Source organism: Siniperca chuatsi, linkage group LG21, assembly GCF_020085105.1.
Source record: "Siniperca chuatsi isolate FFG_IHB_CAS linkage group LG21, ASM2008510v1, whole genome shotgun sequence".
Lineage (NCBI taxonomy): Eukaryota > Metazoa > Chordata > Actinopteri > Centrarchiformes > Sinipercidae > Siniperca > Siniperca chuatsi.
Window position 1 is genome coordinate 5,495,661 of NC_058062.1, and position 16,297 is coordinate 5,511,957.

Consider the following 16,297-nt stretch of genomic DNA (forward strand, 5'->3'; position numbering starts at 1 on the left):
GACAGCATTAGTTATTAGTTACTATAGTTATAATACTTCCAGCATTTAGCTGGAAAATGCATCGCAACATCTGAAAACAGGGCTGTTTTTCTGAGCTCATGAAAAGGTTACTTTTTTAGAGATACGTGGTTCTCAAACGACAGCTAGACTACAAGCATATATCTGCATACGTCTTCCACCACTGCTTTGAAGACGGATCCCTCCTCTGTTGCTCTTGCTGAGGTTTCTTCCATTTTTCCCTCTTCAAGAGGTTTTTTAGGGAGTCCGAGCCTAAGGAAGAAGTTGAGGGTCTAATGATAGAGAGTCTCATGTGCTGTACAGATTATTAAGCCCTTTGAGGCAAATTTGTGATTTGTGATTTTGAGCTATATAAATAAAATTGACTTGACATGACAATGCTCCCCATGCAGGGAGATCCATAAATAAATGTTTTGACAACAACTTGACTGGCCTGCACAGAGCCCTGACCTAAACTCCATCCAACAAGTTTGGGAAGAACGGGATCAATAATATACATTATTCTGAAATGGGCCATTCTGCATAATGAGTACTTTTGGTACTTTAAGTATATTTTAATGTTCATACTTTTGTACTTTTACTTAAGTAAAATTTTTAATCCAGGTCTTTTACTTGTAACAGAGAATTTATACACTTTGGTATTGCTACTTTAACTAAAGTAAAAAATCTGAGTACTTCTTCCACCACTGCAGAAGTGTGATGTGTTTCAGTGACCACATTATATGTATTAGCTACTCTTATACAAGAGCTCCCCCTTGTGGGGAAATATCATAACAAAGCTGTAGCTCCTTCAGTCAAAGAAAGTGAAGTTTTATTATTATTACTACTATTTTTTTTCTTGGCATTAACTAGTAAGATACATATAAATTAATTTTGACTGTATGAGATAACAAATTACTCCATCTTTGATTACCTTGTATCAACATGTATTATTATCATCTTGTTTACTTTTTTCTCTAAGTTCTTGTATTGCCTTCCAGCTGTGCTCCAGACTCTTCCTCAGCTCAGCCAAATCCCTCCTAATCTCCTCAAGGAGCTCCAGCTTTGAAAGTTTCCTGTCAATGGATGCGAGCACTTCCTCCTGCCCAGCCTCCTCGACGGCAGCATCCTGCTCTGTGGTGGCACAGTCGGGTTCAGTTAACTGAAATGACCCTATGGTTTGCTCCCAAACCATCTCAAAGTACGAATCAATGAAGGCTTCCAGCTCCTCCAGGCTGCTGTCGTCCCACTGGTCAATCAGCGCCTGCAGACGTCCAGACTCAGCGGGCCTCCTGAGAGTCCGCTCTCTCAGTGCAGGATGGCAGAGGGAATTCACACTGATGGCATTTCCCTCTGCAAGCATCCTGCGTTGTGTTTGAGGTAAAACCAGAAGCAATGGATGTCTGGATGAGGACAGATGCACCTGGTCCTCACCATTCAGTCTCAGGGGAAGATCATCAGTAGAGAACCAGACAGGCAGATATTTAGTCCACCTCAGCACTGCTCTACCAGAGAGCATAGAGGCTAAACAGGACATGAAGCGGTCTCTGTCAAGGATGGTGAGTCCAGTCCCTCTTCCCGTTCTGCCTGCTGATAGTGCCACTGTCTGACCACCATTATCTGGGCCATCCGAGCAGTTTAGCATTGTTTGAGTGTTGGAGTTGGCTGATTCAGTCACTGTAAAAGGAAATAAAGTGTGATTTCATGTGAGCAATAAAAATTCCAACCATCTCCATCCTAAATCTGCTTATCTCTACTACAGATACTGCTACCTCACTGCTGCCTCACATCATAAACCAGTTTTGATTTGGTCCCTCTCCATGTCACACCTGATACAACTTCATTTTTTTTGGATTTACTGTATGTGTTGCTTACTCTGTTTTCTATACTTCTCTGTTTTAATTAGTACCTGATAATATAGCACAATGCTGTTTTGTATAGTGATTATTCTTTAATTGATCCAATTTTAATAACCAGTTTAATTTAATATTCTTTATGATTATGTGACAATGTAACATCTGCACAGGGACTATATTTACACTCTGGCACATCTAAAACATTGTTTATTGATGTGCACTGCCTCTGTCAAATAAACCAATAAAAAAATAAACAAATAAAATCAACTGATATTGGCTTATCACAGATATATCAGTGCACATGTTGGCAGATGTGCTAATAGACATTGCAATTAGTAAATGTTTAATAAGATGCATATTTATGTATTTTTGACCCTTAATGTTCTTAATTTTGAAAATGTTTAATATTTTTGTTGCATTTGTTGTATTTTTTTATAGTTATTATTTATACAGTCATATTCTTATTTATTTTATTTATTTAGTTAGTTATCATTTTTGATAAAATACCATCATTTATTGTTTTATTGTAAAATATCCTGCCTCAATACATATTTCTGTCAAAACTCTTTAAATCCAAATTTTAGGGAACAATGCCACAAATGTTTACTGGATGTTAAGTGTATGTGTTAAAAGGGGACATTGGCTGATATATCATTATCAGATTTCCCTCAAAATATCTGTGAAACAATGAGTTTGTCTTTTGGTGTTTACGTTGTCTCTGAAGTTAAAAGGAAAACATCCTGTTTTAACTACAAATAGGAAAATATATGAAAGCAGATGCTTGAAAACAGTCATTCCAAACCTTATTGGCTTGTGACTTTTTAAAATGAAGTAATGTCTGCTTGTGACCCATCGTCAGTGGTTGCATATGTCTATTGCAAGTCAACCAATAAGTGACTGTTCAAGTACTTTTTAGAGGCCTGAGGAAGTAAGATCCAGTTATTCACATGAAAAAAGCAAAGATTAGTGAAATGTCTGAAAAAATAAATATAATTTTCGAATTTCTATCCTGTTGATTGTCTCGCGACCTCTTAGATTTGTCTCATGAACCCTCGCAATCCCTGGGGCTCTAAAAGAACCATGTCGTTACTAACTTAATAAGCTGTCTTAACCTGAAGTGACAATGTTGGGAAAAACATCAGTGCATGAGGTTTACTTACAGTCATGGGACAGCTGATGTTTGCAGCTCGTTAGCCCCTTTAAATCTTTTTTACACACTGCGTCCGGCTGCTGCTCTCGTGCTGAAGAAACACTTTTCCACATGCGATCGCCTCTGTGAAGAACAGCCATCCTTTCTTCAACCAGCATCTCCTCTATCAATTCGATTAGCTCGTTAACCTGAGCTCCCTCCCCCCGGTGTTTATTGTCCAGGACATGATATCTGTTCCCACACTTCTCAACCAGCCTCTGCAGCGGTTCTCCTTCGCTCTCAATGCGCTGCTCGATGCTCGTGTCACCCACCCAGTCACCATAGCTGAACAGGACCACAGCTCTGCTCCACATCTGGCCTCCTCCTGCCTCCAGCTGTTTCTCCATTGCCTCCTTGTGGGTATCTTTGAATGAGGAGCTCACGTTGACAACCAGGAGGAGAGCACAGGATGCCAAGAGGAGGTCAGAGGTCACAGAGAAGCAGCCTGGTGTGTCCAGCACTGCCACTGTCTTGCCGCTGATTTTGGCAGATTTTTCAGAGCAGGAAGTGGTTTGGGTTTCTGTGTGGAAGCACTCTCTGCTCAGGATGGTGTTTCCACATGAGCTCTTGCCTGTTTTCCTGCCACCAACAAGCACTAGTCTCAGTTCTGAAAGAGGGTTGAGCTTCTCTGTTGGAAAGAAGTTTTACAAATCTGTTAGAAACGTGGCAAACAAACACCTTCTGGTTGAATTGTGCCCAAAAATCCATCAGAAAACAACATCTCAGCTACAACAGCTAACAACAGCTAAATTAAATAATGTTTGTTAAATAAGTTAAACATGATCACGCTGTTGTTTATCACTTTTAAATGTATAACTCACCCAGCTGAGACCTTGCCATCTGCCTTTGTTTCTGCTTCTTCATCAGTCTCTCCTTGGCTCTCTCCTTCTGTCTCCTCATCTTCCCCTCCAGCTGTTCCATCACTTTCACCTCTATTTCATAATGCTGGCCATCGTTGCAGCCAGCCAACATTTCCTCAATCTTCCCAATCAGTTCTCTGACTTGAAATCCATCCCCTTTGGTTTTATTGTTCAGAACATGATACCTGTTGCCACATCTTTCAACAAGCCACTGCAGAGGCTCTCCCTCACTCTCGATGCACTGCTCAGTAGTCATGCCTCCCAGCCAGTCCCCGAAACTAAACAGCACGATGACGCGACTCCAGATGTGCTCACAGATCAGCTGGAGGTGCTCCTGCGCTGCTCTCCTGTAGGTTTCGGTGAAGGCTCTGTCCACACGGATCACCAGCAGGAAGACGTGAGGCCCCGGAGGGCAGAGAGACAAACTGAACACTATCTCCCTCCTGTCGAAGATGGGACTCTCGTCACAGAAGTAGTTCATCCACCAGCCTGGTGTGTCCACCACAGTCAGCTGTCTCCCAAACACCACTCCTTTCCCAACTTGGCACTGGGCTGTTCTCCTCGGCCACTGGCTGCTCTCTCTGCTCAGGATTGTGTTCAGTGCAGAAGTTTTCCCAGAACCCTTTGCTCCCACCAACACAATCCGGATATTAGTAATGGGCCGCAACCTCTCTGAAAGAATGTAAGTGGAAATGAAGTAATACATTTTTTTATTCTGACTTCCATTCAATACATTTTCCAGGTTGCATTGATTTGGTGATTTGCAGGCCATTTCAATGACTATATTTCAATGTGTAACTAACACCTGTTTTACATTAAAATATAGTCATAGAAATAATATTGAAACAGCACTTATGAGTTACTGAAAAAGTTGACCTTTTAACCAGATAAGTCTGGTGATATTCCAGGTTTTTCTTATTGTCAACAAATCCCATGAAAAGACCAAATCAACAACGAATTTATCCTACTAACAAGTATCTGTCTGTGTAGTAAAAGTCTGATATATCATATTCCTCTGTTGTCAATGAGCAACTCTGTTGCATGTTCCTTCATTACCATGAACACACACATTGTAGTTTATTTTGACATGTTGGGGCTCCACAGACGAATTCGTTCATTTGTGTGAACTTTCAGTAGGAGACCGCATGCTCTTTGTTCTGTGAACAAAGGAGGGCCATGGAACTCCGTCTCCCAGAATCCCCGGAGGCATGAACTCCTCCCATTGAACTCCTCCCATGGGACCAGCTTCCAGCTGCCATTGGTCGATTTGACCTGTGACCCAGGAGGGCACCAGGTCAATAAAGGGCCTCAGTGGTCATTTTGTTCTCTCTCTTTCCTCTTGGCTTCGTCTCCAGCAAGCAGCAGACGGCTGCTTGCTCCCTGTGTAAGCTGCTTGGAGCAGAAACATGCAGCATAACTGAACTCGCTTTCTTACTGCAGCTACATGAGAGCCTGCATAAGATTCCTGCAATCAAGTTTAGTTTGGACCAGCAGCTACCACACACACCCTGCCAGCTAACTTCACATGCTAACAGGTGCACGAAGCAAGATAACGAAGAGCTGTTAACTCTGTAAGGACAACAAAGGCGGTGTGACTGGCTTCCTCCGATCTCTTCAAGAGATTTTTTTTTTTTGATTTATAAAAATTATTTCATTCATCTACCAGGTTTATATTCAGCTCCATTGTTATTCCTTTAAATGCATGCAATGCATATACAATAATTAATCTGCCACAATTTACAGAAGTCTATCTAAACTTCAAGGGTCATAATTTCATATTTTTTGAATTTGTTGTGAATGTGCTGTATGGCTTCCACCATCAGGTGTCGCCTTTGAGCAAGTCAAGCGGGCTGTGATGCAAAAGCGAAAAACAAGAACAACTTTGGCCCCCTTTTCCTGTGACTATTGCACTGTGGCAAACATACTGTAGGATGGCCAAATTGCAGCCACCACACTGTTTCATCATCTTTCTGTATTGTGCTTATTGATTTCACAGCATTAACAATACAGTATATAGGCACATTACAATCTGAGTATTGATAGCAAAACCAGCAAGTGAAAGAAAAGTTTATTTTACTTTCTTACGTCTGTATTGGCTATAGAAACTTGTAAAAATGTGAAGAATGAAGCCAGAGCTTGCTTCTGTATGCGCTGCTCATTGCTGAATTTCGTCACAGGTGTTGCACATCTGTGAGGATATTGAGCTATACCCAGGAGTTTTTGAAACACTTGAGAAACTTATTAGTAGTATTATTCAGTAGCCCTGCAGATGCATATTGACATCAGAAAACATCAGCAAATGGGTGCTGGTTGACATGCATAGTAAAACAAAACAAGCACCAAAACGTCTTCAGAATCAAGACGTTTTGACTCCCATCTGGAAGTCATTGTGAAAATGGTCTGAGAACTCAGAAATTCTCAGACCATTTTCACAATTGAGAATGACTTCCGGAAACGCCACAAACACTGGCAGCTGCCATTACTTGAGCCAGCCCTTGCTGCAGCAAAGACTTTCCCTGGAACCACAATTCTTCCCAGCTTGGCTCGTCTACAACAGACTGATGTCAGCTAACAGCAGCACCAAGGCAACCTCTTTTTCCCTCCTTGGATTGGTAATGTAACTTAACAGTGTACTTGCCTAAGCACAAGACTGTTTGGTTTTAATGATGCACATATACTGATGGTACTGATGTGTTCATTGAGTTTTATTGTTGTGATGTGTTGTCACTGTTTTGGTAGCCACATGCTAAGTTGATGTTAGTTAATGTCATGCTTCACACAGAGAGAGTCTTTGCATGCTATCTAACTCTCTTTTAACCTGACACCAGGCCTATTCAGTTGGCAGCCCGCGGGCCAGAAGCAACCTCCGAGCGGCCCAGCATACATAAATCTGATGTATGACAAAATAAGTAAACTACATATAGTAGTAGTGTATGGAAGCAGCTAACGAGTGAGCCATCTCGCTTCCTTCTCATCTCTGTTGAGAGGGATGTTTACGAATGTAGCGACACCGCCAATCATATCTTTCACAAATCAGCGTTTTCTCATGTGAGCTCACGCTTAGTAGGTTTTCAAAACATCTGGCTATTGACAGTCACAAGTAGGGAAGTGCTCTACTGAAAATATGTCTCTGTCAACCCTGCAACGTATTTGACAATGAGAACCGTCAGTTTAAACCAAGTATTTGTTTATTTTACTGCCATCTCCAAACGGCTGCCATTTTTTTCGTTTAAAATTTGTCATTACCAAAAACTAAAATCTACATTTCCTGTTTTTAAAATCTGGCCCAATTGAATTTGTAATTGTGAACACAGTTCACACACCCACTCCAACTTGACCTTTAACAGAGCCACACTTTTTTCAAACATGGCCTAGCTGCCATTTTGAATTTCCTTTCTTTGTCTAGCCTTGAGGCCGCTGATTTCTTTTGTTTGACACCATCTTAGACCCAAGCAGCCATTTTGGACACACACTCATCCCTTTTGTTCTGTAGTTTAGTGCATTTAGAGTTAGTCTTCATTTTGTGTGTGTTGCTTCTTTAATGTTTCACAAGAGTGAGTCATTTGCCAACTTCCTCTATGTTCAACTCCAAATCCTTCAACCTACTAGCTGTTGGTGGCAATTCTGGTTATAGTTATTAATTTAATTATTAATATGAGTTCCAAATTGATAGTTTAATGTAGTTTATGAGACTGAAACAATTAATTTGCTATCATTTATCTTCTTTAAGAAGAGTGGTGCCCCGAGGACTTTATTCATTAAAGTTATTTATGATTATCTTTGATAATTCTGATAGCCATAATTAATTGATCACACCTACACAAGTGGGTGCCCCCCTTTAACCATTGTAAATCCCAACAGACACGAGCGAACATACACTGTCCTGCTGCCCCAAAGTATTAAATGTGTATTGATGTCTACACATTTTTGACCTGCAAATCACCAAATCAGATCTTACTGGATTGTGTTTTTAAAGAGTCTAGGACACAGGGAGTAATGGTTTTTTTTAGGATTTTGATAATTAATTATCTGCAGCAGCAAAATTGTCTTTGGAATAAATTTAGCAATGATAGTTAACAGTAACAGCAATACAAATAAGGGCTGACCCCAATTTAGAGCAGGTCAAATTTCATCAATTTATAATCTAAAGACAGTATAGTATTCTGCATTGTGTTTGATTGACAGGATGTCTCTTTGGGTGTCAAAGCAAGATTGTGGAGCTATTCTCTTTAATAGCCAAAATAAGCAAAGCATTTCAATGATCATGATTAACTCACCTCGCATGAGAGATCTGTGTTTCTTCATTCTCATAAATCTCTGCTGAGCCCTCTCCTCCACTCTTCTCTTCTCCTCTGCAGTCGCCTGTAAAATCTTTTCCTGCATTTCAAACACTCTGTTTCCATTTTCTGTGACAAGTTTCTGTATCTTCTCCAGCAGCTCAGCGACTTCAGTATCATCACTCAAGATAACACTGTGACACCTCTGACTACACTTCTCACTGAGCCAGCGGAGGGCCTTTCCCCCCGTCTGTACAAGCTCCTCTGCTTCAGTGTGTTTAGACCTGTCAGCAGAGACGAATACAGCTATGCAGTGACTCCACACCCTCTCACCCAGCAGGGCCACATGCTCCTCCACCGCCCTACGCCGCTTCTCTGAGAAGGCCGAGCTTGCCTTGATTGTAATTAGAAATACATGTGGGCCTGGTGAGCACAGAGAGACGCTGCTTACGATCTCCCTCTTCACAAGCTCAGATGTGTCCTGAGCGCTGAAGTCGCACCACCAGCCAGGAGTGTCCACCACTGTGAGCCACCGTCCGTTCAGGACAGCCAGCCTCCGGGAGCACGAGGTCCTCTCTTTGGTGACAAACTCCTCTTTGCCCAAGATTAGGTTCCCCACGGAGCTCTTTCCAGAGTTTCTGCCACCAAGAAGGATAATCTTTAACTGTGATGTACACCAGCCATCCACTGAAAAAGAAATAAACACACAAAGGGAAACAAGGGTGAGAAGGTTTAATATTAAAGCTACATTGCCTAAAATCACATTTCCTGTTCAAATGGACTGAATGGAAAATACCAATTGTATTCATACCATGAACAAACAACAAGCAAAATGCATGAAGCTGAAACAATTTTGATAATCAATCATTTAAGGGATTTTTTTAAGCAAAAATGCCAAAAATCCACTGGCTTCAGCTTCCTAAGTTTGAATATTTGCTGGTTTTCTTTGTCTATCTTGAGTTTTTGAGCTGTTAGCCTGACAAAACAAGCATTTTAGATATGTCAACATTATAATGGCCATTTTTTAACTATCTTCTGACATTGTATAGACCATAACGATTAATCAAGTAAATGAGAAATTAAGTAGCAGATTAATTGATAATAAAAATATTTGTTACTTGCAGCCCTAAAAACGTATATTAGGCCCCTAAATGACACAAAACTACAAAAAAGTACACTTAGAGTTAATTCTGTTTTGTTTTATAAATACTATAAATTGAATATTACCTTAAATCCTTCCATCTTAAATCATACAACACTTAAAAGAATGCTTTGACAATCATATAAAAACAATGAACTACAGGCTAATCAATGAAATTACGATGCACAAAAATAAGGTAAGCATGGGATGAAAATCAATAGACTTATAAATACAATATTACGGAGACATTCAAAATTCGACACTGATAACTACTACATATTACAAAGTAGGAAGTTGTTTGAGTTTTCACAGCAATAACCTTAAAATAAAGACAGTCATGAATGTAATGCGGTTTTTATGAGACATCAAGAATCAAAACTTACATGCTGACAGCTGGCTGGTTGCCATCTCACATTCTGTACCATCTATAAGCGGGTAGATCTAAAAACAAACATCAGTTATTCATATGTCACATCTGTGTTTCCGTGTTCTCTGTGAAAAATATGCACAAAGACTGAGCAGAAGTGTGTGTTTTATGTGTTTATGAGTTTGAAGGTTGCCTGTAATGAGTAATCAGACACACATGCAGGGCGCAGTAAGAAGCACACCTCTCAGCAGCAAGTCAACAGTCCACTCTGAAGACACACAGAAGAGTGTGTGCAGCATTTGTCTTTTACCGAACACTGACAGATAGTAAAGAGAGTACATTTTGTATACACTGTACTACTGAGGGCCTTGTCTCAGCATTACAGTGTTATCAAGTGAATTGACAGATATGGGACATTGAATTTGGAAGGAAATAAGTACAAAACAAGAGAAATAATCAAAATCCGGTAAATATGAGCAGGATTTAAAAAGCTGGTTTTGGTGAATCATGATCACTGAGCTTTTGTAGGATCCAGTAGTGCTGGAATATAATTTATTCAGGTTGTCAAGTCAATTTTATTTATATAGCCCAATATCACAAATCACAAATTTGCCTTGGGGGCCTTAGGGGGCTTAGGGGGCTCTTCGGCAGGACAACATGGACTATGGATAATAAGACGGTGTAGTCCCTCATTCGTCCAGGAGTGTTCTATCGTAGAAAAGGTTTCTGAAACCTTTTCTACTATGAATAATGGTAACAGGTACAAGGTAATCAAAAATAAACAACTAGCTGAAAGTAAAGGCGAAAAGATGTGTTTTAAGTTTGGATTTAATATTCCTCAACAGAGTCAGACTGTCTGACATCAACAGGGAGGTTATTCCAGAGGAAGGGGGCATATGAGGAATCGTCCCTGCAGCCACCTGACTTCTTTGTAAGTCTGGGGACAGACAGAAGTGTATTCTGAGAGCGGAGAGCACGGGATGGGACGTAAGGTTTATCACACAGTAAAGAAGGGGTGAGCCCACTCATAATTACGTCAGTCGTTAGAAGCAGTCCAATCTGTCACGTATCAGGAGTCATTGAAGTGTAAAATTGGTGTCATATGATCAAATTTTCTAGTTTTCTAGCTGCAGCAATCTGAACCAAAACGAAACGTTACAATAATCAAGTCTGGGTGAGACAAAGGCGTGACTTAGGATCTCTCTATTTTGTGAAGTTGGGGGCCAAAACCTCAAAGAATCTGAATTTTTCTAAATCACATTTCTCTATACGAGTTCACTCAAAAATCTTCTCACAGTCAGCAAACAAGAAGTCAGTGTGGACTAAACTGTGGAGCACTTTTCCTTGCTTTTACACAAAGTGCATTCAGTGACCACATCTTTCAGATTTCATGGGCCAAATGTTTTCATCCTACTCATTGTGGGGACTGACTTGTGTAAAGTTAGAATAAGAGCATGAAAGACGTAACTTCCGGTGCCTTTCAAAATAATATATTTATGACGACCATTCGTTTTACCCTTAAAAAATGGGCTTTTCACTGCCAAGTACACACAGAGAGTCACATATCTGAACGATCTCAATAGCATCCTTAGCTAACGTTTCATTTCAGCCTTGAGCTGTGGGCCTATTTAAAAAAACAAATCTCTGTCTCTCAAGCGACTTTTATAATGTAAAAATGTTCTCAGTTTTGGCTCCGGTCTGACTAATTTCAGCTGTCTTCACGGATGTCTCGTAATTTAGCTGAACTCCGCCCCGCTCCCCTGCTCAGTGTTACGCAGCTAACACACCTAACAGCACCGCTCCACCGCTGACACCGTCGGGCCGGACAGCAGCAACAATGGGGGTGAAAATTAAAGTCGAATACTGGTAGCTACATCTTTTATGACACTCATTTTCATTTTGTGTAAGTTTCGAGCAAACCTGTGTGATTTTGTGTCTGGGCCCATTAAGTCTGATCACAGCTAGCTAACGCTAAGCTAACATCAGTGCCTGGGGCTGCACTGGCAGTGAAGTTAACGCACAAAGTATTCTTTAACGGCTAACGGGTTTTAATATACAGGTATGTTTTGTTTTTTCTCCATGCAGTGGTGGATGAGGTTACGGACCCCGCTATCAGGAGCTCGCCCGGGTTGTGAAGGACGAGTTTCCCGATGCGGACGTGTCAGGCTTCGTGGGAAGACAAGGTAAGTCATATTTAACCTGAGGGGGCATAACGTTATAACCCACTGGGGCGAATTAGGGTAATCTGGGACATTAGGTAGTGTTGGACACCTAAGCTCTTGTGTGTTTATTTCCTGTTCTAAGACAATTAAGTCAACAGGACTTTAACTAAAGGGTTGGCATGGATGTCATGACTGAAATCACATGACTTAATGAGGGTGATGCCACAGAAAAGGGCACTCCCATGGAAATTGCATGACTAGGTCTGTGACATAGGATTCTGACTCGATTCATGTTAAGAATATAAATCATAAATAAGACAGTGTTCCTAATTGTTATGAAATTATGTTTGTGATCTATTCAATCAACAAAATATGCATCAAAGTTAAATTTTTTAGTTGTCTCACTTTATCAAATATGGTTGAGAATGTGGGACAGCATGCTTTGTGAAATCTGGGACAGTCATTCTTTAAATGGGGGAAGAATGCATTTAGGGACTTCCTGAAGTTGCATACGTAGTTATTGAAGGTTTATAAGTCTAGACAAGGAGACAAGGGTGGAAATCATAAACATTTATGTTCGCTAGAAGATTGTTACCATGTGACATGTAGCTCCCCCGATCCACTTTAAACACTCACCATCAGAAACCGGAATGAATTAATATATAAATGCCGGTCTCTAATAAAGGCTGGGTGCACTACGCTGTGCATACTGTTGCTTGAATTTTAGTTTATTTTAAAATGCTATACAATTTTAATGGTGTTTTTAAATGAATTAACACGGTAGATCTGTTAATCCTGTGTAAAAAAAAGTATTTTTCCTGATATTTTCTTTATTTAGTTATTTATTTATAGAATTTTGGGTGGGGCACAAAAAACACTAATAGGTGTGGCATGTCTCCTCTGGGTATGCTATCTGCATTCTTTCTTCTGGTGTGGTTAGAAAACATCTAAAGGATTTCAGAAAGGTCCAATGTGTTAGATAGATCAGAATAAATCACAGAAGTCAAAATTGCAAAAAAAAAAATCCCAGATTACCCAAATTCACCCTACTTGTTTGTGTCTGATCTGCTCTTTATCGTTAAAGCAGACGCACATATTAGTCAAGGCAAAGATCATTACAGAGCGTGAAGGTGATCTTATCTTATTTCATTTTTTATTTTGCAGGCAGCTTTGAGATTGAAATCAACGGGCAGCTGGTCTTCTCCAAGCTTGAGACGAGTGGCTTCCCATATGAGGATGACGTGAGTAACATACAGGCTTAATACACTCACACTAACTGCCCATAAAATGTCAGTCACAACAATAGACAGTCTCTGATTTATGCTTTTGTTTCCTGTCACAGGTCTTGAATGCAGTCCAGAGTGCCCACGATGGGAAACCTGTGCAGAAGATCACCAAAAGCCGTGCACCATGCGTCATCATGTAAACCTCCCTCTGTCCTACTGTAACATCAGCAGCTTCTAGACAGGCCAATGCAAACTGTATACTACTGCCAGTTCCACCTCTGGTGTCAACCCTGCTAAAATGGGTTGGGATAAAACCACGCTTTGTACTAGCTGCTTTTGTTGATGCAGATCACCAAACTCTGCTCTGCCTTCTGGCTCCCCTCTCTGTTCTCATTGTGGTGCTCCAGGCTGTTAATGATTACAGTAGCCTAAAAGATTTAAGGTTATGGTATGATGAATCCATTCCTGGAATTCCTTCCTTATAGGAACTGAGATGGGGAGAAGATGTTGCAAATAGTTTAGAGGGAACTTACTTTTATTTTCCTACAGCCTCATTGCCTGACATTCTCGAACTGCCTAATTGTTGTTTTTTGTTTTTCTTTGTTTATTGCTCTCACGTGCAATTAACAGTTATTTTTAAATGCAAGGGATGTGCAAAGTAGCTGTGCATCATTTTTAAGCACAAAAGGAGACTTAACTGTTTAACACTCTGATTACTGTACGGGTTGAGGATAGTCAAGCAATGTAATGAAATTTGTGGTTGGTGAATTCAAAATTCAGCTTACGATAGTTTTCTTACTTTATACATATCAAATTGGAAAAGTTTTATACATTAAAATGATTGTTTGTAATGCTGCCATTGCGTGCAGCAGCAGCAGAGCTCTGCCAAGTATCCGGTTTGAATCTGTTGTTCTATTTTCAGGTTTGTTTTTTAATGATAAGCTCTTCTGTAATTCTTCTGTAAAGTGGTCAGGTACAAGAGCGATCATCAGAAGTGCTTTCTTAAGACCACCACCCACTGGTCTATCAGCTCACACTAATTAGATCTCAGCTCCTTTTCCACAAAACATCTTGCATTGTTTACTCAGATGTCAAAACTGTAGACACTGAATAAAGATAATGGTTGATTAAGTGTTGTTTGTCACTTTTTCATGTCATCGCAGCGTCTTTTCATATTATAAACACTGTATAGATCATCTGCATGATTAAACACAGAAATATAATAGTTATAATGCAAGAATGTTTTGTAAGTGCTCTATTAGCCTTCATTGCCTGTACAGTTTCCTGGGGAACTGGGTGTGGCGATGGTGCGCAGCCTTAACATAGAGCTGCACCAGGTATCAGGATGAATCTCTTGGGAATGTTGTCAGGCAACTGCCAGTTATTTTACTGCACAAGTCAAACAGGTTTTCATCTTTGTTATGTTAATACAACAGTGTTATTTTTATGAGTAAGTTCTCTGTTTTACTGCTGGGGAAACAACAAAAAATACTTGATTGACTGACTGACCTTTGAGTGTTACAAAACAGGTTAGTTAGGGATTGCAGTTTAATGCGAAGCAGAGCCGAAAGTCATGCAGTATTATTGTCACATTGGTTACACTCATGGGCTGCCATCTTTAGTATTTGGCCTCTGGCATCCCCTAGCTCAAAAATAAGATACTGTCTTACTGAAGTCAAACACATGAAGGCATAATAATGCAGTGGTCTGAAAAACTGGTCAGCACGGTTTTCATAATTTGTTCTGCTACAAATTGATTTTTATACAGTAAATGGTAAGAACATGTTTATTATTTATGTTTGTTTAGTTATTTATGTACTGTTGCAACTCAGAAGTCTGGCTGTAACTACACACTACAAATATTATTAATCATTGAAGTTGTTGTAATTTTGCCTTTTTAGCCAACAAAAGGAAAATATAATCTCAACTGAGAACATGCTGAAGATTATGTTGTGTATCATTATTTCTAGGTGGAGAGTCTGTGACTTTTACATTTAAAAAATAATAATTTGATTTGAGAATCACTGATGTAATCTCATTGAAAAAATAAGCATTTATTAGTATTCTAACTTGAATAATGGTAATACTGGTTAAATTTACTTTTTCATTTTGCTGAAGTGAAGTCACATGGATCCACAGTGTATTAACTACTTGTTAACTGGTGGTAGGTTGTGTAGTTTAGTGTAATCTGCTGTGACTAGGTGGGTCTTTGTAGCTGGCTCTGGCTCTCAGTGATAACTCACACCAGCCTGCTTGTTCTAATGCTGATAGAGCCCATCTGTGCTGCCTTATTTAGTCTGCCAATTAGAGGTTTGAAAATGTTCAGTGCCTATAAAAAGTATTTAAGTTGGACCCTCCAGATACAGGTGTATTTATACTACAATCACACTACACACACAGGTGATTTCCATTTAACTGATTATGTGACTTCTAAAACCAACTGGCTGCACCACTTATGATTTATGTGTGTCCTATTAAGGGGGGTGAATGCTTCTGCAAGCATGTATTTTGTGTTTGTAATTAATTTAGATGACTTTGTAGAAATCTGTTTTCCCTTTGACATGAAAGGGTCTTTTTCTGTTGAAAAAAGTCACAATAAATCTTCTTTGATTGAATGTTGTAAGTTAATAAAACATGAAAACTTAAATTTGACCTCTTATTAAGTAGGTACAAAGTCCAAATCCTTATGTTATAGGTGCTTTATGGTATATCCTTTTAAAGTAGATTGTTATAAGGTACCCTACACAAGATATGGTAGCTGTGTAAAGCAAGATTTCAAACTGTCTTTGTATCTCAATTTACCATTGTCTGCTCTACCTTCCACAAACACCCCTCCCCCAAATACAGTGTTAAGACCAAAAACTATGTCTGTCTGGATGAAAATGGCTATATGAAGACTGGGAGTGGCTCTATACTGTATGCTGAGACACATGGACACAGCAGATAGCTTCCACAACTGGTGATAACAGGCCTGTGTCACAGTGTCTTTAGCTGGGGCCCGCTGTTGCTCACTGTGGGGTGTATGTATGTATTTTCTCTGTGTGGTAAGTATTATTATAGTGGGGTTATGGTGCACTCCAGTATGTGGAACATGAGGTTGACATTTTTGGTTTTTATCGAAACTATTTTTGCTACAGACATTTGCTACAGAATTATAATCACTTTGATCCCCTGACCTTTCATTCAGCTTTGGTATCAACAACAACACAACAGTAAAATGCT

General features: G+C 39.8%; 2 protein-coding genes across 2 annotated transcripts; one reads left to right on the forward strand and one right to left on the reverse strand.

Annotated features, from left to right (window-relative positions):
• Positions 1–812: 812 nt before the first annotated feature.
• Positions 813–10,691, reverse strand: LOC122869376 (GTPase IMAP family member 8-like). Its single transcript, XM_044182318.1, has 5 exons — positions 9,704–10,691; positions 8,180–8,866; positions 3,864–4,574; positions 3,014–3,670; positions 813–1,674 (listed from the first exon to the last, which is right to left on the reverse strand). The coding sequence occupies exons 1-5, from the start codon at positions 9,726–9,728 to the stop codon at positions 938–940; spliced, it is 2,817 nt and encodes a 938-aa protein (XP_044038253.1). The 5' UTR covers positions 9,729–10,691; the 3' UTR covers positions 813–937.
• Positions 10,692–11,393: 702 nt separating this feature from the next.
• Positions 11,394–14,206, forward strand: LOC122868927 (migration and invasion enhancer 1-like). The gene is made up of 4 exons (XM_044181380.1): positions 11,394–11,553; positions 11,773–11,870; positions 13,014–13,090; positions 13,192–14,206. The coding sequence occupies exons 1-4, from the start codon at positions 11,525–11,527 to the stop codon at positions 13,273–13,275; spliced, it is 288 nt and encodes a 95-aa protein (XP_044037315.1). The 5' UTR covers positions 11,394–11,524; the 3' UTR covers positions 13,276–14,206.
• The last annotated feature ends 2,091 nt before the right edge of the window (positions 14,207–16,297 follow it).

Excerpts from the sequence above, each read along its gene's own strand:
- LOC122869376 (XM_044182318.1), bottom strand. The coding sequence starts at position 9,728 with ATGGCAACCAGCCAGCTGTCAGCAT. Across the intron at positions 8,867-9,703 it reads AACCAGCCAGCTGTCAGCAT|TGGATGGCTGGTGTACATCA; the intron begins GTAAGTTTTGAT and ends TTTCTTTTTCAG. Across the intron at positions 4,575-8,179 it reads ACACAGATCTCTCATGCGAG|AGAGGTTGCGGCCCATTACT; the intron begins GTGAGTTAATCA and ends ACATTCTTTCAG.